The sequence below is a fragment of the Pantherophis guttatus genome, chromosome 3, assembly GCF_059756535.1.
Source record: "Pantherophis guttatus breed Tessera chromosome 3, ASM5975653v1, whole genome shotgun sequence".
NCBI lineage: Eukaryota > Metazoa > Chordata > Lepidosauria > Squamata > Colubridae > Pantherophis > Pantherophis guttatus.
The window spans coordinates 198,546,645-198,570,753 of NC_142065.1; the positions used below are offsets into that span (position 1 = coordinate 198,546,645).

At 40.2% G+C, this 24,109-nt stretch overlaps 1 protein-coding gene across 1 annotated transcript in view; it reads right to left on the reverse strand.

Annotated features, from left to right (window-relative positions):
* Positions 1–4,868, reverse strand: part of ENPP2 (ectonucleotide pyrophosphatase/phosphodiesterase 2) — a 100,515-nt gene extending 95,647 nt beyond the window's left edge. The window contains exon 1 of the mRNA XM_087890875.1: positions 4,772–4,868. Coding sequence (XP_087747001.1) covers positions 4,772–4,792 — 21 coding nt within the window. The 5' untranslated portion in view covers positions 4,793–4,868. The remainder of the gene's footprint in view (positions 1–4,771) is intronic.
* Positions 4,869–24,109: the final 19,241 nt, after the last annotated feature.

The window sequence follows — 24,109 nt, forward strand, 5'->3', positions numbered from 1 at the left end:
TACGCACAATTATTTCATGGAAATATATGGTTTGCTGTATCTGAAATAGGTATCAGTCTGAGCCTGAATGTCAGGGTTCCAAGTAACACCCCCAATGAAGGAAGACTTCGAAGTTTGAGTTTCCTCAAAGTTCCTTTTTATTGAAGATGTCATATTGACACATCTGGGAAAACCCGAATCTGAAAGTTTCCAGGTTTTCCCCACCAAAGTAAAAGTTCAAATCCCAGCACCCTCATGTCCATCACATGGTCCAATCATTCACCGTCCAAACTGGAGACACCTCCCAGTCAACGTATGAATTGGTAAATAGATATGATGGAGGCAATAACTAACTTCCCCTATTTCATTTTTTTTTCTATTTTGCAAAGCACTGGAAAAATGAAAAGAGTAAGTATGCCTGTAAAATCAGTAACAAAAGATTTATGTATAGTTCAGCTATTACAACATTCTATTAGAAAGGTAACATGATTTCTTTTTTATAAATAATTCTCTTAAAAAGCACAGCAGTTCAGTTTGTGTTGAAATATTTATATATTATAAATATATTATATTTCGCTGATAAAGAAATAAAGGGAGACTAGTATAGATCTATTTCAAGCTATTTAGCTCTCATCAGCTAGCCATACTCTATTGGTTTAAGATCCTACCTGAGAATTTTATTCAATATTATGGTAGAAAGTTCTATAAAGTCAAGACTTGATTTGCAGGACTTGGCCATACATGAACAAAGTGGTGAGTTATCCGCAACTCTCTTCCATGTATTGCTATGCATTTATAAATCCCAGTTTTCTAGCTGTCACTCAAAAATATCCTTCCAGATGTTTATTTATTTATTTATTTATTTATTTATTTATTAGTTCGATTTATATGCCGCCCTTCTCCGGAGACTCAGGGCAGTTTACAATGCGTTAAGCAATAGCCTTCATACTTTTGTATATACCTGCTTAGTAGTTCAAAGTAACTCTCACAATGCCTTTTCTGGAATGCATTGTGAGAGTTACACACAATGCATTCCATCTATCTGGAATGACTGGAGCCGTAGCCCAAAACAGATGGAGCATGGGTGGGTTCTATTTACCTTTACTACTGGTTCGCAACGGGATCGCGCATGCGCAGATCACTGATGACGACATCCGGGGTGGCGGGCGGGGCGGCCCACCAATTTTACTACCGGTTCTTGCAAACCAGTCCGAACCAGGGGCAACCCACCACTGTTATGGAGGTCACTAGGATTATCTACTTAATTATCAAGGTTGTTATATATCCTTCGCATCTACTTCTCTGATCTCAGGCTTCTGACCCATGCACACTTCATTCAGTTTAAAAATAGAGAGCTTTCTCCTCTTTATTCTTTCTTTCATCTACTTGATGAAGAACACCAAATCTTGCCGTCAGTTTCATTGTCCCTAACAAAACAATAAGAGAATGACCAATATTTACACGTCATCTTTCCTGTATTATCAACAAAGACTGCTACTTAAATCTCTGGATTAAAAAAAAAAAGAAATAGCCATTATGCAATCTTGCTTGCATCATGGATGGCATTCAGTAATCCAAAGCAACTGATATGACAATACAAAGTAAAGTCATTTAGAGGGGCAGAGTGTTGTATGTATACAGTGAACAAAACAAACTTCTGACTATATTTCTCAGGGTTATCTTTCCTCCTGAGACGAAGGTGGATTCTGTTTATGGCTTTTTAACGCCTTAGCTACTACTGATGTTGCTTGAAGGGAAAGGTAAGTATCCAGGGGTGTCTACAATAGTCAAAATGGTGGCCACAACCATATGAGCAAAGCAGTGGTGAAATCCAATTGTTTTTACTATCGGTATTGTGGGCGTGGCTTGGTGGGCGTGGTGTGGCTTGATGGGAGTGGCTTGGTGGGCGTGGCAGGGGAAGGATACTGCAAAATCTCCATTCCCACCCCACTCTGGGGCCAGCCAGAGGTGGTATTTGCCGGTTCTCCGAACAACTCAAAATTTCCGCTATTGGTTCTCCAAACTGCTCAAAATTTTTGCTACCGGTTCTCCAGAACCTGTCAGAACCTGCTGGATTTCACCCCTGGAGCAAAGCCTTTTCCTTGTAATGTATGTAAAGAGAAAGGGCTAGTTCAATTTTGTGGTTATAGCCACCAACTTGATGTTTTGACTCCCTCCCTGCACCAGTGGTGGGTTTCTAATTTTTTTACTACCAGTTCTGTGGGTGTGGCTTGATGGGCATGGCATGGCTTGGTGGGCATGGCAGGAGAAGGTTACTGCAAAATCCCCATTTCCTCCCAATCTGCTGGGACTCGGGAGGCAGAGAATAGATGGGGGCGGGGCCAGTCGGAATTTTTACTACCCTTTCTCCGAACTACTCAAAATTTCCGCTACTGGTTCTCCAGAACTGGTCAGAATCTGCTGAAACCCACCTCTGCTCTGCACACATTCCTGGGAGCATCCATTCATTGTGAAAAGAACATTTGCTAAAACATGGTAACAGAATCCATGAAATAGATTAGGTTGGCTCTGCTAAAGACTGAGTTAATTGTCAAGTCCTGAATGTAAGTATTTCTGGAGTAAAACGAGTTTCATTTCAAAGAGCCCCAGATCTTTTGGGGTGATTTGTTGTTATCTGAGGAAAGAGAGGTGACATTACCCTATTTTCCCCTTCTGAGTGTGAACGGACAGTCACTCGTGTTCTTTGCGGGGGAGGTTTTTTTGCAAAAAGAAAAGAGAAGGAAAAGAATGAACTAGTCTGCAGTAGTACCTTCACACATTTCTCACTAGAAAATAATATGATCTGCTGAGTTTTTGACCACTATAATATCAGTATGATCAACATTTATTTATTTATTTATTTATTTAGTTAGTTAGTTAGTTAGTTAGTTAGTTAGTTAGTTAGTTAGTTAGTTAGTTAGTTAGTTATTTTTGGTCAAGCATATATAAGATAACAGGTAAAAGTATAAACATAATTTGAATACATGAAAAAAGTAAGTAAAAAGGAATATTAGGACAGGGACGGTAGGTGCTTAGGCACTATTTTTATATTTTTATTATTTTTATGCACTGTTTGTAACTTATGCACTTACAAATTCTCATTTGTAAGCATCTATAAAGAAGCTTAGCAGTTATTGGAGGTATTATGGTGGGGAGGAAGAATTTCCTCCTCACCATAATAATACTTGGAAATTCCAAGTTTCTCTTGGAACGTAAGTTTAAATGCTAGATGAATCCCAGTCCAGAAAATGGTAAGCCAACCACATCTCCAGAGCATTTCCCTTTATCTCTTGTTGAGTATGCCCAAGAAGCCTCTGTGCAGCTAAACAAATCTTATCAAAAAGTTGAGAATGAACCAGGGGTGAAATCCAGCAGGTTCAGACAGGTTCTGGAGAACCAGTAGTGGAAATTTTGAGCAGTTCAGAGAACTGGCAAATACCACCTCTGGCTGGCCCCAGAGTGGAGTGGGAATGGAGATTTTGCAATATCCTTCTTCCTGGAGTGGGGCGGGAATGGAGATTTTGCAGTATCCTTCTCCTGCCATGCCCATCAAACCACACCCACCAAGCCACACCACGCCCACCAAGCCATGCCCACAGAACCGGTAGTAGAAAACATTGGATTTTACCACTGGAATGAACCAATATTCTTGCTAATGTTATACAACCATTAAAATTGAACAGATCTTTTAGAGAATAGGGCTGAGAATTTTTAATCTGTTGCCTGGGTCTTGTTGTCTAGGTAGCACGCATAGGTTGAGTTCATACAACACCCTAAATCCAGGAGTTTGGATTCTTTCTTTCTTTCTTTCTTTCTTTCTTTCTTTCTTTCTTTCTTTCTTTCTTTCTTTCTTTCTTTCTTTCTTTATTTATTTATTTATTTATTTATTTATTTATTTATTTATTTAATTTTTATACCGCCCTTCTCCAACAGGACTCAGGGCGGTGAACAGCCATGGTAAAACATAACATATAAAATTTAAAAGCAGTTTAAAAACATTAAATAATTTTGGCTATCCATTTAAAACAACCCGGATTAAAACCAATTACAAATTAAAACCGAGGGGATGGGATTTGCCAGCCCGGCTAGGTGAAAAAGATGTGTTTTCAGGGCCCGATGAAAAGTCCGGAGGTCTGGTATCGTGCGTATCTCTGGGGGTAGGTCGTTCCAGAGGGCAGGTGCCGCCACAGAGAAGGCTCTCCCACTGGGGGTCGCCAGCTGACATTGTCTGGCCGACGGCACCCTGAGGAGTCCCTCTCTGTGGGAGCGTACTGGCCGGTGGGAGGCTATTGGCGGCAGAAGGCAGTCTCGTAAATACCCTGGCCCTAAGCCATTTTATTCATCCAACCTCAGCTTTGGAGGTACAATGTCAGAAGCATTCCAGTGGCATTGCATTCAACCTTGCTATTTTCCAGTTGTGTTACAACCAGAAAGGATTAGTGTTAAGCCATTGATGGAGCAGTAAAAACTACTCCCTGCTTTATATTAGGTTGTCTTCAACCCCAGTCTGATATTCTGGCTAGAGATTATAGATGACTAGTTCAAAGGAACTGAAGCCCCTTTGGGGGTGAGAATGATCTCAAAGCCAATACAAAGCCTATTTCGTATTCCAGAATTACTAGAAAGCCAACTATTGAACATACATTTCTGTAATGCCCCCATTGTTCACAGTAAACAGACATCCAAAAGTAAGAGCAATCGATCATAATAAAAATGGACTTGCTAACTTTATCAAGCGCAATACAAATAACAAATTAAAGAGCTAAGGAGGCAGTGGGATGTGTTTCCTTACCAGCTTGCTTTTCTTATCCATGTTGTGGAAGGGTCTTCCGTGGCCTTTTTAGCTTTCTGCTCTCCTGCAGAAGTTTTTCCTCTTTTCACATGGACGGAATACACAATCTTTGTGTTGTTTTGTCCCCTGGGTTGTGTTTTTTTTGAGAGGGATCCAATGCAGCTGAAGTCCTGGTGCCAGCTGTCCTCAGCAGACAATGGTTCAATTGGAAGTTGTCTTCTAAACAAAGGAGCTGTTCCTAGGAACGACTGATTCACATCGTTCTCCCCACCACAGAACATCAAGAGCACATGCTACATATATCCTTTCCCTGAAATATATCATCACTTCCCCCAAATCCTGCCAGGCAAGCTTAATTAGTTTAACCTCCAGCTACTATGCTTAGGAGAGCCTCTTCTGTCCCAAGGTAACTAAACACTGTCAGCCAGATTCCAACAAAATGACCTTTGGAAGAATTGCTCTAAGCAATTTTTTTTTTTTTGCCAGATTGCCTAAACTTATCAACAGCCTCAACTGAAAAAGTGCAAACCCTACATTTCTGCATGTTTCAGCATTACACCAAAGCAAAGGTGCCTCAGATTCTCTAATCCAGTGTCTCTCAACCTTGACCCCATGCAGAAGTGTGGACTTCAATTCCCAGAATTCCCCTGCCAGCATTGCTGGTTGGGAAATTCTGGGAGTTGAAGTCCACCCATGTTCAAGCAGCCAAGGTTAAGAAACACTGTTCTAATCTAATTCATTGCACATTCATACCAGTGGGTTCTAAATTTTTTTACTACCGATTCTGTGGGCGTGGCTTATTTTGTGGGTGTGGCTTGGAGGTCATGTGACTATGTGGGCGTGGCTAGCTGGTCAGAGTCATTTCTGGAAGGTCCTCGTACTTACGACCAGTCCTCGCACTTACGACCCAACTCATTTGTTTGCTGTTAACACTGATCAGCTGTAAGACGGCCCTTTGAAGCCCCGTGGCAAGAGTTTAAACAGTTTTTTTCCCTCTAGTCATCAGCTGGGACTCAGGAGGCAGCAATAGATTGGGGGTGGGACCAAATAAAAGGTAAGAATAACATGGGTGGGGGGGAGGGCGGGGAGAAAGAACCGGTTTGGTGATGTCATATCGTCACCGCTACCGGCTCGGCCGAACCGGACCGAACCGGGAGGAACCCACCACTGATTCATACATGTATTCCTTCAAATGCCAGCCTTATTTTTTGGAATGGCCTTTTCTGTCAAGCAGGCTTAAAGCTGCAGACAATGTATACTTGCTAGAAGATCAATCACTCTCAATGAAATATGTGAGCTTTAGTCCACAAGCAACACGCACAGTTATTACCCTGTGGCTGTTTTCATAAACATGTTAACTCATGGTTTATTGAATTAAATCTGTCGGCTAGACTTGTCTCACATAGAAGGTTTGCATGCTTCACCGAATGTGCAATACAGAAATGGTGATAGACTTTAGGAGAAACCCTTCCATACTTCCACCTCTCAAAATACTAGACAACACAGTATCAACAGTAGAGACCTTCAAATTTCTAGGTTCTACCATATTGTGAGATCTAAAATGGACAACTAACATCAAAAACGTCATCAAAAAAGTACTACAAAGAATGTTCTTTCTGCGTCAACTCAGAAAGCTCAAACTGCCCAAGGAGCTGCTGTTACAATTCTACAGAGGAATTACTGAGTCTGTCATCTGCACCTCTATAACTGTCTGGTTTGGTTCTGCAACCCAACAAGACAGACACAGATTTCAGAGGATAATTAGAACTGCAGAAAAAACAATGGCTACCAACCTGCCTTCCATTGAGGACCTGTATACTGCACGAGTCAAAAAGAGGGCTGTGAAAATATTTATAGACCCCTCGCATCCTGGACATAAACTGTTTCTACCCTCAAAATAACGCTATAGAGCACTGCACACCAGAACAATTAGACACAAGAACAGTTTTTCCCCGAAACGCCATCACTCTGCTAAACAAATAATTCCCTCAACACTGTAAAACTATTTACTAAGTCTGCACTACTATTAATCTTCTCATCGTTCCCACCACCCATCTCCTTCCACTTATGACTGTATGACTGTAATTTTGTTGCTTATATCCTTACGATTTATATTGCTATTGTTTCCTGATTGCTTATTTGTACCCTATGACTATCATTAAGTGTTGTACCTTATGATTCTTGATGAATGTATCCTTTCTTTTATGTACACTGAGAGCATATGCACCAAGACAAATTCCTTGTGTGTCCAATCACACTTGGCCAATAAAAAATTCTATTCTATTCTATTCAGAGTAATAAAATAACCACATTTTAGCTTGTGCAACATGGAAATGTAACTTATAAATCAAGGTTTGGAAGTTAGCTCTCTCAACACAATGTGAAGCCCTCTGGCACCCAAAGATGCATTAATGCTAGAACATGATAATAATAAAAGGTGGTTTTATTTTATTTGAGGCTACCTCTACCTCCTGAGCACCGAGATCCCCCTCAAAAAAATACATTTAGGAGTGATATCTAAGTGCAACAAGGAGCTTCAGAGGAATTTCCTTGGACTTAGCAGTTAGTGTGGAAAGTTAGTTGGAAACAGGCTTCTTCTTTAAGGAGATGTTAACAATACAGAGGATATGCCACATCTGCTCCAAAGTCCCTTTTCAGCTTCTGATGACCAACAATGCAAACAATTCCGAAAACAGACACTGGTGTGGGAGATACTTGGGAGTTAAGGTTCCCCAGGGGAGTCAGTCATTCAGAGAATAGAATAGAATAGAATAGAATAGAATAGAATAGAATAGAATAGAATAGAATAGAATAGAATTTTTATTGGCCAAGTGTGATTGGACACACAAGGAATTTGTCTTGGTGCATATACTCTCAGTGTACATAAAAGAAAAGATACGTTCTTCAAGAATCATAAGGTACAACGCTTAATGATAGTCACAGAGTACAAATAAGCAATCAAATAATATTAGGAAACAGTCAACATAAATTGTAAAGATACCAGCAACAAGGTTACAGTCATACATAACATCAACAAACAATTGTGGCTTAGCACAGATCATAAGCAAGATCATAATCCTGAAGCAAGATTTTTCATGAAACTGAGGTAAAGGTACCAAAAATTAAATTCAATAAGTTGGATGGTGGAACCCTTTTTGACTGCAGGTCTGCAGGATTGCACAACCCCTTCACAGGAGCCACGTGGTGTGGTATGAGAGCATCTACTGACTGCAGAAGGCTGAGGATTTCTGGCCTAGCATATTGTGTAGAGCCAGCTTCAATGGACTGGCAAAGTATGAGGTGTCCTTGGCGCTCTCTGAGCTTGGTTGTTTTGTTGGAGACATTTTATCCCCTAAACCAGTGTTAGGTTCTAATCAGCTTTACCACCGGTTCACATCACGCAAGCGCATTGAGTAAAAAAACAGCTGAGGCATGGCAATCCACTCTGCCGTGCTTAACAGCTGACCAAAAAACAAAAGAAATAAAGGTAGGTATAGCGCAGGGGCGGTGGGGGAGGGCCCAACTGATATTCAAAGCGAACTGGTTCGCTCTCCTATGAAGATTTCCACTACCGACTCTCCTGAACCAGGGAGAACCAGTAGCAACCCACCACTGCCCTAAACTAGGTAACATCAGTAGTACCTAGAGATAGTTTAGGTAATGAAATGTCTGCAAGAAAACAACCAAGTTCAGAGAGCGCCAAGGACAACTCATCGGTTGCCATCCTCTCATTTCAACCCTAAGGTACAAATAGTCTCCTTTATCGATTGGCATAGCTGAACCTTAAGAGCATCAGGTTGACTGTCTTGGTGGCGCAGTGTTTAGACTGCAGTACTGCAGGCTACGTCTGCTGACTGCCGGCTGCCTGCAATTTAGCAGTTCGAATTTCACTAGGCTCAAGGTTGACTCAGCCTTCCATCCTTCCAAGGACAGTAAAATGAGGACTCAGATTGTTGGGGGCAATAGGCTGACTCTGTAAACCGCTTAGAGAGGTGGTATTCAGCCGGTTTGGGTGAACTGGTAGCAGAAAGGTGAACTGGTAGCAGAAATCTCGGGTGGGTTCCCCCCCTCCTACCACCAGCTCTATGCCATCCTATTTAGGCACCTTTTTGAGGCTGGGCGCATGCGTGGAAGGTTTGTGTGTGAGCAAAGCACATGCGTGGAAGGCCGGGTGCATGCATGGAAGGCGTGCATGCGAGCAAACCACATGCACGGAAGGCCGGGCACAGGTGTGGAAGGCGTGCGCGCGGTGGCGAACCAGTGGTAACAAAATGTGAAACCCACTGCTGGCTGTAAAGCATTGTGAAGCGGTATATAAGTCTAAGTGCTATTGCTATTACTATTATTAGAACTCCACGTTGCCATCCCAAAGCAAGGAAGGTCTCTATAGCCTTTAGCAAAACTTCTATGTTCTCTCCGAGATTTGGGATTTGTGCTGAAGTGTAGTATTGTGCTTGCTCAAGTCTGCAACTGATTGTAAATGGTTGGGTGAGGCACACACAGTGCAGGGTAGGTGGGACATGGGTGAAGAGTTCATGACATTGAGCAAATGTCCTTCATTTGTCATTGACAGTTACAGAGAGTGTCTTGACTAGGAGACCATTGAAAACTCTGAATCAAGGGGACTCGTATAGATTACTTGAGAAGAGAGGGAAAAGATTAGATAAGACTGACTATGTTTTCCTGGAACTATCAGAAGCCAGTATTATTCCACTCTCTCTAGGTTGGCCTCCTGCTTCCTTGACCTGGGATGCACTGGCAAAATTTTGCACAATAAAACTCATACTGAGATCCAGAATGCTTAAGCAAATTCCAGTCTAGAGAAGAGCTATAACTTACCTTGAGGGCAGCTGTAATATTCGTCAGAAATGCATTCCTCGATCCAAACCATAATTTCAGAATGTCTTCAGAATGTTCAAAAAACAATTGCTACCAACCTGCCTTCCATCGAGGACCTGTATACTGCACGAGTCAAAAAGAGGGCTGTGAAAATATTTACAGACCCCTCGCATCCTGGACATAAACTGTTTCAACTCCTACCCTCAAAACAACGCTACAGAGCACTGCACACCAAAACAACTAGAAAACAAGAACAGTTTTTTTCCTGAACTCTGCTAAACTCTGCTAAACAAATAATTCCCTCAACACTTTCAAACTATTCACTAAGTCTGCATTACTATTACTATTAATCTTCCCATCGTTCCTATCACTCATCTCCTCCCTCTTATGATTGTATGACTGTAACTTGTTGCTGAATCCTTACAATTTATATTGACTGTTTTCTAATATGATTCGATTGCTTATTTGTACCCTGTGACTATCATTAAGTGTTGTACCTTACGATTCTTGACGAATGTATCTTTTCTTTTTATGTACCCTGGGAGCATATGCACCAAAGACAAATTCCTTGTGTGTCCAATCACACTTGGCCAATAAAGAATTCTATTCTATTCTATTCTATTCTATTCTATTCTATTCTATTCTATTCTATTCTATTCTATTCTATTCTATTCTATTCTCTCCAGGGTTAATTACCAACACAGTTTCCCCAGATCTGAAATCAAGGACCTGTGAGATTATGGAAAGAAGAAAAAATACTCTGTTTGCAGTGATATGCAAGGAAGGAACAATGAAATGAAATCATGGTTGCGTTTTTCATGCTAAGCTAAAAGAGAGAGAGAGAGAGAGAGCACAAAACAGAATTCTTCCATTGAATAGGCCCAAGCCTTCTCATCCTTTAAACTGAACAGAACTCTTCAACCAAGCCTAGCTGCAAAATATGATTGCCACGTGTAGTTTCTAGATTTGGGGCTTATAAGATAAGATAAAGTCTCTTTCAAGTCAAGTTGTCCTTTCTACCAACTCCCTTGTGCTGTGAGCACAGCCAAAGAAAGGGAGCAATTAAAGGAATGAGTCAGACTCCAGTGGGCCCCTCCCATGTTAATATTACTCTATAAGCATTATTGGAACCGTATGAGTAGGTTCTTCCAAGGCTGTCTAATTAGTATATGGAGCAGGACAACAATGTGAGACCTCTAGTAGAGTGATGGTGAACCTATGACACGTGGGGTCAAACGGGATACACCACAATGCTTTGGGTGACGCACAGGCGTTCACCAACACTCAACAACAATTATTCTCAAAGTATGCCCTGTACTTGCACGATTTTCAGAGGCTGCAGAGGTCTAGAGCCTCTGAAAATCACAAGGAAGCAGGCCCTGCTTTCATGCGGTTTTTCAGAAGGTGCAGAGACCACGGAAGAGCCAGGTGGCACCAGTCTACAAAGCGAGAATCCATGGGTTCAAGTCCCACCCCAGGTATGAAAGACAGTTGGATGACTTTGGGCCAATCACCAGGAGACTATGAGTTCTAGTTGTGCCTTAAGGCATGAAAAACCAGCTGGGTGACTTTGGGCCAGTCATTCTCAACCCACCTCACAGGGTTGTTGTTGGGAGGAAAGTGCATTGGATATGTTCGCCACCTTGAGTTATTTTTAGAAATAAAAAAGTGAGATATAAACAAACAAACAAACAAACAAATAAATACATTCTCTGAAGTTGCTTCAAGAACGAAGGTCTAATGTGACCCAGAGCAGTTTTCTCTCTCTGTTGACAGACCCTCAGGGGCCTGTCAACAGAAAGAGAACATCACCTGAAGATAAATAAATAAATAATTTTATTTCTATACCACCCTTCTCCCGAAGGACTCAGGGCGGTGTACAGCCTATTAAAAGCACAAAGACAGACATCAGTTAAAAATAATTAAAATTATTAAATAATTTTGGCTCAAATTTAAAACCCCAAAAATTTAAAACACCCAATTTAAAAATCATTACATTGATAGCCCTGCCTGGCGGAACAACAGGGTCTTGAGGGCACAGCGAAATACACGGAGGTCGGAGATCTTACGCATTTCCAGGGGTAGTTCATTCCACAGGGCTGGGGCTCCCACAGAGAAGGCCCTCCCCCTGGGTGTCGCCAGCCGACATAACTTGGCTGATGGCACCCTGAGGAGACCCTCTGTGTGGAAGCGGACTGGCCGGTGGGAGGCTATTGGTGGCAGAAGTCGGTCTCGAAGGTACCCGGGTCCTATTGCCATGGAGCGCTTTAAAGGTGGTAACCAATACCTTGAATCGCATGATAAATGGGGCATGGCAGATACTGAGGAGCGCTGGGCCACAGGGGCAATTGTGCTTACACAACTTGGGGAACAGCACCAGGTGGCTTTTTTTAAAAATTATTTTTTTTATTAATTACATTTCTTAGTGCTTAATACATATTGTTTTGTCTGGGTATTTAATTTGCTTAACAATACATATTACATTCTTAATCTCCACCCCTTTTTTCCAAACCACTATGTTTGGTAATATTCTGTATCTTCTTTCTCTTTCATTTTTAATGCCAGTCTGTCCACTTCCGCACAGTAGTATCCTCTTAATTATTTCTTCGTCTCGCGGTGTTTCTTCATTTTTCCAGCATTATGCAAATACAATCCTCGCTGCTGTCAAAATGTGCAATATTAAATACACACTTTTCTTATCAAGTTTAACTGATATTATACCTAATAAAAATAGTTCAGGTTTAAAATTTACATGCTTTCCAGTCATCTTTTCTAGCCATTTATGTATTCCCCCCCCCAAAATATTTTGCTTTACCACAAGTCCACCACATATGATAGTATGTGCCCATTTTTTGATTACATTTCCAACACTTACTAGACATATTTTTAAACATTTTAGCTAACCTAGCCGGTGGTAAATGCCATCTATAAAACATTTTATATAAGTTTTCTTTATAGGAAGTTGCCATTGTTAATGTATACCATGTTTTCCCCAAAATAAGACATCCCCTGATAATAAGCCCAATCGGGCTTTTGAGAGCATGACAATAAGGCCAAGTGCTTATTTCAGGGTTCAAAAAAATATAAGACAGGGTCTTATTTTCAGGGAAACACTGTAATTCCTTTAGCGCCAGGTGGCCTTTTTGAGTGACAGTAATATAAGGACTGTCGTTGAGGCCCTGACTTTTATTTCAGGCCCAGCTTCAATGAGTGCAACTGTCCAGGGTTACCCAAATGGGGAGGGGAAGAGACAAATATTTTTTTTCTCTCTTTTCTTTGTGGGAGGAGTATATGTAACACATCAGCAGAGTCAGGTTAGGCTTTTTCCAAATTTTTGGACACGCGGAGTCCAAAAGGTTTGCCATTACTGCCCTAGTATATATGTACATGATTGATACTCTTTAAATTACTACCGCCACCCATACCTTTACCAACTCTGAGTACCATATAAACTTAAAAACAAACCAATGTGATACAATAAAAAGCCAAAGCCAAAAGTAAAAATAAAAGATGATTATTACAGAGGAAAACATACGCTTGAAGTGTGCAAACCATATCCCACAGTGGAAAGCCACTTGCAGCCAAAGGCCAGAGGAATCCTCTACGTTTGCAAGACTTGCTTAAAGGAAAACAGGGTTGGAGCTGCTCAGCCCCCCCAAGTGGGATGGTGTTCCACAGGACAGGCTCTGCTATAGAAGGCAAAACTTCCCATAATATATCATTTCTTGATAAATGCACTCTGGAACTTGCCAGTTTTCCCAGATCTTGCAGAATGGCAGAAAAATAACAAATGGTTCTCCAATCTCTTCTTTAAAACCTTTAGTGTTGAAACACCCACAATTTCTAAGGACAAGCTAACAGAATAATAACAGAGTTGGAAGGGACCTTGGAGGTCTTCTAGTCCAACCCCCTGGTTAGGCAGGAAACCCTATACCATTTCAGACAAATAGTTATCCAATCTCTTTTTAAAAACTTCAGCATTCACAACTTCTGGAGGCATGTTGTCCCCTGATTAATTGTTCTTAACTGTCAGGAAATTTTTCCTTAGTTCTAGGTTGCTTCTCTCCTTGATTAGTTTCCATCCATTGCTTCCTGTCCTGCCTTCTGGAGCTTTGGAGAATAGTTTGACTCCCTCTTCTTTGTGGCAGCCCCTGAGATACTGGAACACTGCTATCATGTCACCCCTAATTCTTCTTTTCATTAAATACCCAATTCCAGCAACCATTTTTTATATATTTTAGCCTCCGGTATCCTAATCATCTTTATTGCTCTTCTCTGCACTCTTTCTAGAATCTCAACATCTTTTTTACATTGTGGTGAACAAAAAACTGGATGCAATACTCCAAGTGTGGTCTTACCATGGTATTATAAAATAGTATTAACACTTCACATGCTCTGTTCCACTGATTAATTGTTCTGTCAGGAAATTTCTCCTTTATTCTAGGTTGGTTCTCTCTTTAACCAGCTTCCATCCATTGTTTCTTGTCCTTCCTCCAGATGCTTTGGAGAATAGATTGACACCCTCTTTGTGGCAACTTTTTGGACGTAGACCCTCTTGTCTTGAATTCCAGCCTCCCCCAAAGTTTTTTTAATTGCATTTTTTCTCCATTCTGTTTTGTCTTTGCTGACGTAATGATGAGATCAGGCTGATTCTTCTTTCTCCAAAATGCCCTGTAGTTTGAGATCAGATACGAAAATGCCAAGTACTAAAAAATCCTTAGTAGCTCTAGTGGAAAATGTAAGCTCTTTTCTTTGCTGCCTGACTTTATTTACAGGACCATGTGATTTTCTTAAATAAATCTTTGATGTTGGGGGCTTTTTTAAAAAACTCCCTCAATTTGCAGTAGAGCCATGTGTGTTTCTCTGGAAATAAGACTCAATTAATTCAAGGGGCTTACTTTCAAGTAAGCAGACTTCTTGACAGGCCTGTACCTCAGCCCTCAGTTGAAATAAATGGGAGTAAATGTACCTTAGTATAAAACTGGACGGTCTTTAAGAATTACGAGCTAGAAACAACTTTGTTGTCTTGTTTTTCCCTTTTAACTTTCTTTGGCTGATGAGCAAGAAAACCTTCAGGGGAAAAATCAGGATGCTGCAGGGCTGATGATTAAAAATATGAAAAATAAAATATAAAAACAAAGGAAAACTCCATGGCTCCTACAAGTGAACTTGGCAAAGCCATTCTAAGAAAGTTAAATTACAGATGTGGCTTAAAAGCTTGCCTCTGGATTGTGGAGATGAGTCCTCTCAAATACAGCTCGCAGTAAACTTTTTGGCTAATTGAACCTTTTAGACTCAGCAAGGATTAGAGCAGGGCTGTACAGTTCAAGCCACATTAATCTAAGGCAACAATCATCTAATGATGGGTTGGAAGCAGTGTGAGCCACAAGTGGCTGTCAGTAGCGAGTGCCTTAGGATTTTAGAGGTGGACTGGATAGGCTCAGAAAAGTTGATCTTGACTGGGAACCAATAGTTCAATGCATGAGCAACCCTTCCCTCTCTTTTGTAGAAATCATTTGGACAGCTAGGAACATCTAAAATAGACCCAGGTCAGAAGAAAATAATATGAATAAGACAAAGGTAGGACAACAAAATAAATAAAATATTGCTTAACGCATTGTAAGTTGCCCTGAGTCTCCGGAGAAGGGCGGCATATAAATTAAAGCAAAATAAATAAATAAATAAATAAATAAATAAATAAATAAATAAATAAATAAATAAATATTTGTAGTACAGTGGTCTAAAGCACCCTGTTATTAAGACCAGCTGTCTGCAATTACTGCAGGTTCAAATCTCGTTAGGCTCAAGGTTGACTCAGCCTTCCATCCTTTCTAAGGTAGGTAAATTGAGGACCCAGTTTGTGGGGGCAATAAGCTGACTTTGTATAAATATACAAAAGGATGAAGGCTATTGCTTAGCACATTGTAAGCCGCCCTGAGTCTCCGGAGAAGGGCGGCATATAAATCAAATAAAAAAAAAAAAATGCCTGCCAGCAGCAGAGTTCCATCCCAAATTTCTATTTCAATTCATGCAATTTATCTATGAGTATGCAAGCGAGATAGATACAAGGATCTAGCACTGTGTCCTACTGTGTTCGCTCAATAATTTGCTTATGATTTATTTATATTCCACTTTTATTATTTTTATGAAGAACTCAAGTGGCGAACATATCCAGCACACATCCTTCTTCCTTTCCCCCCCCCACAACAACAACCCTGTGAGGTAGATTGGCCCGAGCGAGTGTGACTGGCCCAAGATCACTCAGCTGGCATTCACAGCTAAGGCAAGACTTGAATTTACAGTCTCTTGATTTCTAGCATGGTGCTTTAACCACTAGACTAAACTGGGTCTCCATAATAATTGTGGGGCCCTGCGGCAATTGTGGGCAGGACAGATACAAAGCGAGTGATGTAATTGTCTCTCTTTCTGACACACCTATTTTCCCCTTCTTGTAACATCCTTTTCTCTTCCTTGAAACCTTCTTCACACTTTCTGATTTCTTTCCCAAGTTAAAAGGTGGAGAAGGTTGCTCTGGCTCGACATTCAATTGCCAGGAGGAATATTCGAGATGAAGGACCATAGAAAATAAAAGGTTGAAGGAACATGGAGTAGGTAGGGCCAAGGAATTTGAGTAGCCTTAAGATTGTCGTTTGAGAGACAGGAATTGAGTACCAACTAAGGAAACAATAAATTAAAAAGAGAATTCAAAATATCGTTATATAACTAAAGGTGTAGAAATATATAGAGAGAAATGTAGTTTACCGATGTGACTATCCAAAATACAAGTCATAAGACTTGATCTATGTTTATTTGTTGTGTATGTTGTGTATTGTTATATTTGTACTTGTTTGTTTTTCCTTTTTTTAACTAAATAAAATTATTTAAAAAAATAAAAAAATAATAAAAAAATGATAGTCGTTTGAGCATCCCTAACTAGCTTTCTTTTTAGATTTGGGGGAAGAGAGGAATTATGAAGCTGTAATAGAACATTTAACCGAATCTTTTAGCAAAGGTTCTGAGGAAAGAATTGTTGTTAAAGAGCGAGTGTGCCATTTTGATTCTCCTGCCAGATAACTGAGAGTATGTTTATGGGTAGATTTAACAACATAATGAGAAAGTGTTTCAACTGTGATTCATACTGATTTCACAGATGAAATATGGAATCATACCATAACAATGCAAAGTTAAATTGGAGCTTGTTAGTCATAATCCTTTTTAATTCCATGCTTGTTTCTTTCTTTCTTTCTTTAAAACGTCTACTTTTTTTTTGTTTGGTGTGGTTTTGTTTTACTTTATTTTAGAGTTTTTTAACGACATCTTTCTATTGCAATAGACATCTTTCTATTTGATAGCAGGAGCCTTTAGGAGCAAACGGGGAAATAATAAAAATGTTGCTCCAGTTTATATATAGCTTCCATGGTCCATTTGGACTGATTCAAAACTCATCAATGAAGTTATTACTATTAGTATTATTACTTATACGGTAGTAATATCTGAAGGAATAAACGTCAAGTTATTGAGGTCCACAAGTCTTAAAGTTGCCAGATTGGACATCCGTGTCCTAGAGAGAAAGTGATGGCTTCATGCCAACAGCAGATTATTCATGTGCATTTTGGAAAACTTACACAAACACTAAAAAGAATGCAAATAAAAATTTGATGTGTGACAGTTCTACTTCACCAAAGTTCACATATTCCTAAAACTTCGTATTTTTTTTCCAGAGGGTTGTGACCCAAAGTACGTGGAGAATCCCAAATGAACTAAGCAAGTGGTAATTTTATGGTTCTTTTCCAACTGTTGTTGCACCATCAGCTGTATATTTATCAAATTCACTTGGGTTCAAAATAAAGGGCAATTGTCCAGCATTTATTTCTCAGTGTTTACCAGGAAAGAAATCTGGAACAGGAAGAACAGATCAAAGGTCTGCATTAGGGTTAACTGGAAAACTTTATGCATCAACAAAAGTGTGGTGCTTTTTTTAAAAAAAATAAAAAAGCAGAAATGCTTAACAAATAAAACCTAAGACAATAAAAGTTTTGTCATGCTACTTACAAATGACTTTGTGAAGTTTGCTACTGCTATTTATTTTACTTTATTAGAAGCAGAGATAACTAGAATGCGGTCTGCATCATTTTTAATTGGACATGTATAGCAGATAGATGGATGGATAGATAGATAGATAGATAGATAGATAGATAGATAGATAGATAGATAGATAGATAGACAGATAGACAGACAGACAGACAGACAGACAGACAGACAGACAGACAGATAAATGTTAGTAGTTGGTAAAGCTGAATCTTTTTATATATTCCATATTTATTCTCACTTTGACTTGTAGAACTACAAAAATTACAAACTGGCATACAAATACACACACATCAGTTACAGCTCTAAGGTCTAATTAATGATACCAAATGCAACTCAATAAGTCAACAATGAGTAACTGGAAACTAATTTGATCAAACAACATTATAAATATCTATTAGAATATGGTTTCAGATTTTCCATCATTTTAAATTACTGTCAAGATTGTTTTCAAGAGTTAAGATTTTATGTATTTGACTCATTGATCATAATAAAATATGTGATTAACATGGAAATCTTTTATTCTGCTATATTCCATCTGATTGTCAAGAAGTGTAGTATAGAATGTGGAAGAACTCATGGTGAGAAAATATGAAAATCAGACCAAGGTCCATCTAGGATGCCTTTTTTAGTGGCCAAAGAAATAACTCTGGAAATTGAGAAGTAACTCCTAAAGAAACCAGATTTCTCCTTTACATCTTTTGGGGAACCAGTTGTGATTCTGAGGCATTTCTATCTCAAAAATGGAATGAAAATAAACATCTGATAGCCATTAGAAGATACGGGCTCCATTTAGATTTCAAGAATGCTGATGTTGGAAAACCACCCAACATTAAAGCTATCCTACCAATCCCATGCAGGAATCCAAACAAAAACACTTCCAATTTATCATTACTTTGAAGCAGCCATAAAAAGGGAGATCCCACCTGCTGGGGTAATTGGTTCCACAGTCACAATAATCTTAAAAGGAATTTTTCTTAAATCCATAAAAACTGCCTTCTTGTAGCTTAAATCCACTAATCCATATCAACACTTTGAAACAACAAGGAACCAATTTTGATTTCCTTCTGTATGACAATGCTTGAGATATCTGGCAAGATTACTATATAGGTGATCCTCAACTTATAATCATTTGTTTAGTGTCTATTCGAAGTTATTCCACTGAAGTTTATGACCAGTCCTCGCCCATATGACCATCACAAAGTCAATGGTCCTGTGATCAAAATTTGGCTGCTTGGCAGCTGGCATATATGTATTTACGATGGCTGTCCAGGGCCATGTAATCACTATTTGTGACCTTCTCAGAGGACTTCTGACAAGCGAAGTCAATGGGAATGCTAGATTTGCTTAATGATCATAGGATTAGCTTAACAATCACAGCAAAAATGGTAAAATCAGGTGCAACTCATGTAGCGACCAGATTTTAATGATCAGAAGTTCTAGTTCCAATTGTGGTCATAAGCCAAGGACTACCTGCGTTAAGCATATCCAGTATGAACAGTCCCTCTTCCAAAAACCTGGTTTCCATCTTGATTGTTTTGATTTTCTTACAGTTGTTCAAGTCTCTACATTGGGTTGTGTTTTTTTTTTTTTTGCCTTTGAGGTCTGTACTTGTATTTATTTGTATTTATTAGTTTGTCAAACAAGACAGCATGTATAAATATGCACATGGATATGAACGAAAGAAATGAATACAAATAAATGGGGACAGTAGGACAGGGATGGTAGGCATGCTGATGCGCTTATGCACGCCCCCTTTACGGATCTCTTAGAAATGGGGTGAGGTCCATGGTAGAGAGTTTAAGGTTGAAGCTATGGGGGTTAGAGGATGTAACAACGGACTCAGGTAGAGCATTCCAGGCGTTAACCACTCTGTTGCTGAAGTCTTATTTTCTGCAATCAAGTTTGGAGCGGTTTACCTTGAGTTTGTACCGATTGTTTGCCCGTGTATTATTGAGGTTGAAGCTGAAGAAGTCGTTGACAGGTAAGATGTTGTAGCAGATAATTGTTGCTGAAATGTGGAGCCAAGAATTGTATATAGTACACAAACTGGAGTCTCACCAGTACAGAACACACAGAACTATTGATTTCTGCCTTGATATTTGGAAATATTTTATTTACTGCTCTTAGCAATCATGCCATGCTGATGACTCATCGTCAACTTGTGAATAGCTAGAATTCCAAGATCTTTTCCACATACCTTTTTTTAAAAGCCAAGAATCTCCTATCATTGCCTAAACAATGAACTTTACAGTATACTGTTTTTCTTGTTCTATTACTTTCACCCTGCTTCCCAACCTCTTAAGATTGCTTTGAATATTAGCTGCCATCTTCTAATCAGTCTCTTCTGAAGATTTGATAAGCGTTCCCTTAATCTTTTGATCCAAATGTTAAAAGAAAATGGTAAATTCATCTGTTTGCCTAGAAATAGGACTTTCCGAACAAGAGGAAAAAAATACTGAAAAGGGAGGAGTAAGAAACATAGAGATGCGCATAAAATTAGGTAGAAAGATGCCAATTTGGACATTATTACTGCTAAGTAGAAATATATCTCACCACAGTTGGGGAGACTGTGACCATTATAATACATGCCTCGTTTATAAAGTTCTATGATGCACCATTTTGGTAGTTTCAAAGTCTTAAATGGTTTAAACCCAGGATATGTTGAAGACCGCTTATACAACGATTTATATCAGGGATCTCCAACCTTGGCAACTTTATGACTTGTGGACTTCAACTCCCAGAATTCCTCAGACAGTGGCTGAGGAATTCTGGGAGTTGAAGTCCACAAGTCATAAAGTTGCTAAGGTTGGAGACCCCTGATTTAGATCATCCTCCGAGGTCTTACATTCTCCTGATACCTGCAGATGGTGACTTGGGCTGGGGAAATTATGCAGTAACTGTTGTCATTTTCTTCTTGTAAAATGATTTCTTACCAGCTCTGAAATGTAGCTGGTTTTGAATTGGTAAAATAGTTGAGATACAGTACATCCTTGTTCATCTGGTATAGTCACAGAATTAACATTAGTTTTTCATGCAGAACTTCCAGAACTATCTTTTTTTTTTTTGGTTCCATAGCACATCCTTTATACACAATTGGTTATAATTCAGTTCTGCGATTTTCATAAGTTATTGCATTAATTTATATAGACATACATCCAGTTATATATGTACTTTTGGCTCGGTCTCCTTTAAGTTAATTACTGACTTATGGACACATCTTTGTAATTCCCAAACTAGTTTACAGATTTGAGATTCCCTGGCCAAGTTTCCCACTGAAGTCTTAACTAGGACTGATCCTGCTTAAAGAGTTTTTGTCACCAGATTAAGGTGACTAGATATTGCCACCTGCAGTGACAAGCAGATAAGTACATAATCCAAAGATCATCTGGAGCAATATTATCCTTATTTCAATGTCACCTGATATTTATATTTTCTCTTTATGCAGCTTTACTTTAGTCTACTGCAATTGCTTAATTTTAGTTAGATTTTTAAAACAATTTTCTCTTCAGTAAAGTGCCATGGGATAATATGCGACTGCTTGAGGGTTCCTGGATTGGAGCTGAAACAATAATTTAAAATAACAACTGTCATGGAGAGTATAACATCACCAGGCTTCTAATGAACCAGCATCTGGTCTGTATTTATTTTATGAGCCTCTTTTGAGGTTTTTAGACCTTAAATAAAGAACATATCCAAAACTTGTAAGCTTTTAAGGATCTGAAGGTGTTGTTCCTTCATGTGCAGCTGTAACCTCAATGAGACCAGGGGAAGAAAATGAAGGGAGTCCCTATTCTCACCCTAATTATTCTTCCTCACTAACACGAGTGCTTTGAAATAGGCAAGGTTGAGATTTGTCTTAATGAATGACCAAAGGAGCTTCCAGTCTGCAACACTCACTTATACAGCACAGTAGGAGGAGTTCTACTGAATTGATCAAAAGTTGTTGTGGCCCGTCAGCGGCCTGCGCGGATCCCGACGAGGAGGAAGCTGGTGTGGGGTTGCGCCAGCAGCTGCGCAGCCAGCGCTTGCATCGGACAGCGAGGAGGCTGAAGTGGATGTGGTGCCAGAGGCAGAGACTCAGCCAGGGCCTTCAGAACTTCCAGAGGTTCCTTCAAGTGGAGAGAGAGAAGTGGAGGAGCCTCTCCTCAATGCTCGAGCACGCAGGAGTGGCTACTTAGGAGGAAGAGGTCTACTCGAGAGTAGGGCTTGAGGATAATTGGCCACTCCCTTAGCCTATTTATGCTAGTGCGTTCTTGCTGGAAACAACTCGTATTATTATCAGAGTATTTTGGTTTATCATATCTTGTTTTCTGGGCTGGTTGCCAACCTTTGCCGGTCTTGTTTATTCTTGCTACTTAATAAATTTGATAAGGACCGTTGGTGTGTGTCAATATCCTCGGAAATCGGGGGCTGGGGCAGAACAAAAGTGTATTTTGGCCAGTAGTCAATTCCTAGGACCGTGATGGCGAACTTATGGCACGTGTGCCACAGCTGGCAGACAAAGCCCTCTCTGCGGGCACGCAAGCCGTCACCCAGCTCAGTTTCACTGTGCATGTGTGCGTGCACCTCCTGCCGGCCAGCTGAGTTTTGGGATGTGCAGGGGGATGCATGCAGGAGATGCATGCGGACACGCAGTGGAGCCACACGTGCATGTGGGGGGTGGGGGAGTGGGGGGGGTGTTCCCCCCCCATGGCCCATTTTTGGGCCCAGGAGGCTGCAGGGAGGCCTGCTTGGCCAAAAACAGGGCGGGGTTCATGCGCGCATGGGCAGGGTGCAGTAGAGCATTGGGGGGTCGCATGTGCATGCTGGGAGGGTAGTGCATGCATGCGCATGCGGGGCACATTGCATTATTGCTTTTGACACACACGCACTTTCGGTACACGACGAGAAAAAGGTTAGCCATCACTGTCTGAGGATAACCCACCAGATGCTTTAGGTTTGAAATTTACAGACAGGACAGTAATCCACTCACTCCAGTGTCAGCCCTGGAGCCATTTTCCCCCTTGGTACTTTCAGGGCTGCCACAAGTCAAGCTGTGGGAACAGGAGGGGGAAGAGGTAACTGGGGGATTGTATAAAATTCTTTCTTCCGAGAACCAAGAACTTTCTCACCAGATGCAAAGAGGTGGGATCTTAGGCCACTTGGACTGTGACCTGATTGGACCATGTGACGGACTACATGCGCAGGGGAAAGAAAACTTTAACTAAGGGGAAACCCGAGGGGCGTTTAGAGTTGGGTTTCCCCAGATGTGCCAATATGATATGCCTAATAAATGCCTAATACTTTTGAGGAACATGCTTGCCTTGGAGTTTTGATTCCGTTGTGTGTGTTACTTGGAACTCTGACATTCAGGATATTAAGAAACTTGTGTCCCATCATTTGCAGAGTTTCATGAACATGAAAATACCTGGCTCCCCAAAATGTAAAATTTAATTTATTTTTATATATTATTATTTATTAAAATTATATATTGCCCATCTTGTTGCTTGGGCAACTCTAGGCCTAGATGCTAGGATTAACCTACATTAACCTATTTCACTCCAATGGGATTGGCCCACCCCAATCATTCTGGACAAAGGGGCATGCTGCAGACACCATTGACCAGCTGGCGGGATCCGGGAGAGGGGCCATTTCTGCTCTGAACATCATGCCCTCGAAGAGGGATTCATCCTCACTCCCTTAGCCTCCCAAAAGGGCCTCAAAACCTGGATGGGCTGATTGGCCTGGGACCCCGATAGGGGCATTCTATGCTGGAGGTGGTTAGTGGATTTGGGGGGAAAATACCCATCCTGTTGTATTCTGGTTTCTAACTTATTTAATTTGTTAATTTTAATATTTAATGATTTAATGTTCTGTATTTTTGCTTAACTTAACAAATGAATAATAAATGACAGTTATTATTACTTTGAGGATTAAGGGCGGCATAGAAATTTTAAACGGTAAAATAAATTCAATGCAACCCATGAAATACTAGAAATGGATTTCAGTTATAGTAAGTACCGCAACTTTCTTTGAATATAAAACAGGTAATCTACTTACACTTGTAGATTCAATGGATGTTATACTAAGATGCTCTTTTGAACACCTGTTCTACAGCACACGATTGTTTTCTAAGTAAATCAGATTTGTGACCCTCAGCAGTAGCAAAAACAGAATAGAAGAATAACAACAACCAATTGGAGCACAAACCCCCCTCCCCCAATCCTGAGGCGTGAATGAAGAAAATGTTCATCAGGCTAGCACAGATTCCTGCTAAAAACCATCATTTCTATACTAATTGAAAGTATTTAGGATATTTACAATCGTATTCCAAAGATTCAATAGAGATAAAAATGCACTTTGGGGATAATATAGCAACAACAGGACACAAAAAACCCTGTTTCCATAGTGGCACCCATTTTTCTTTTC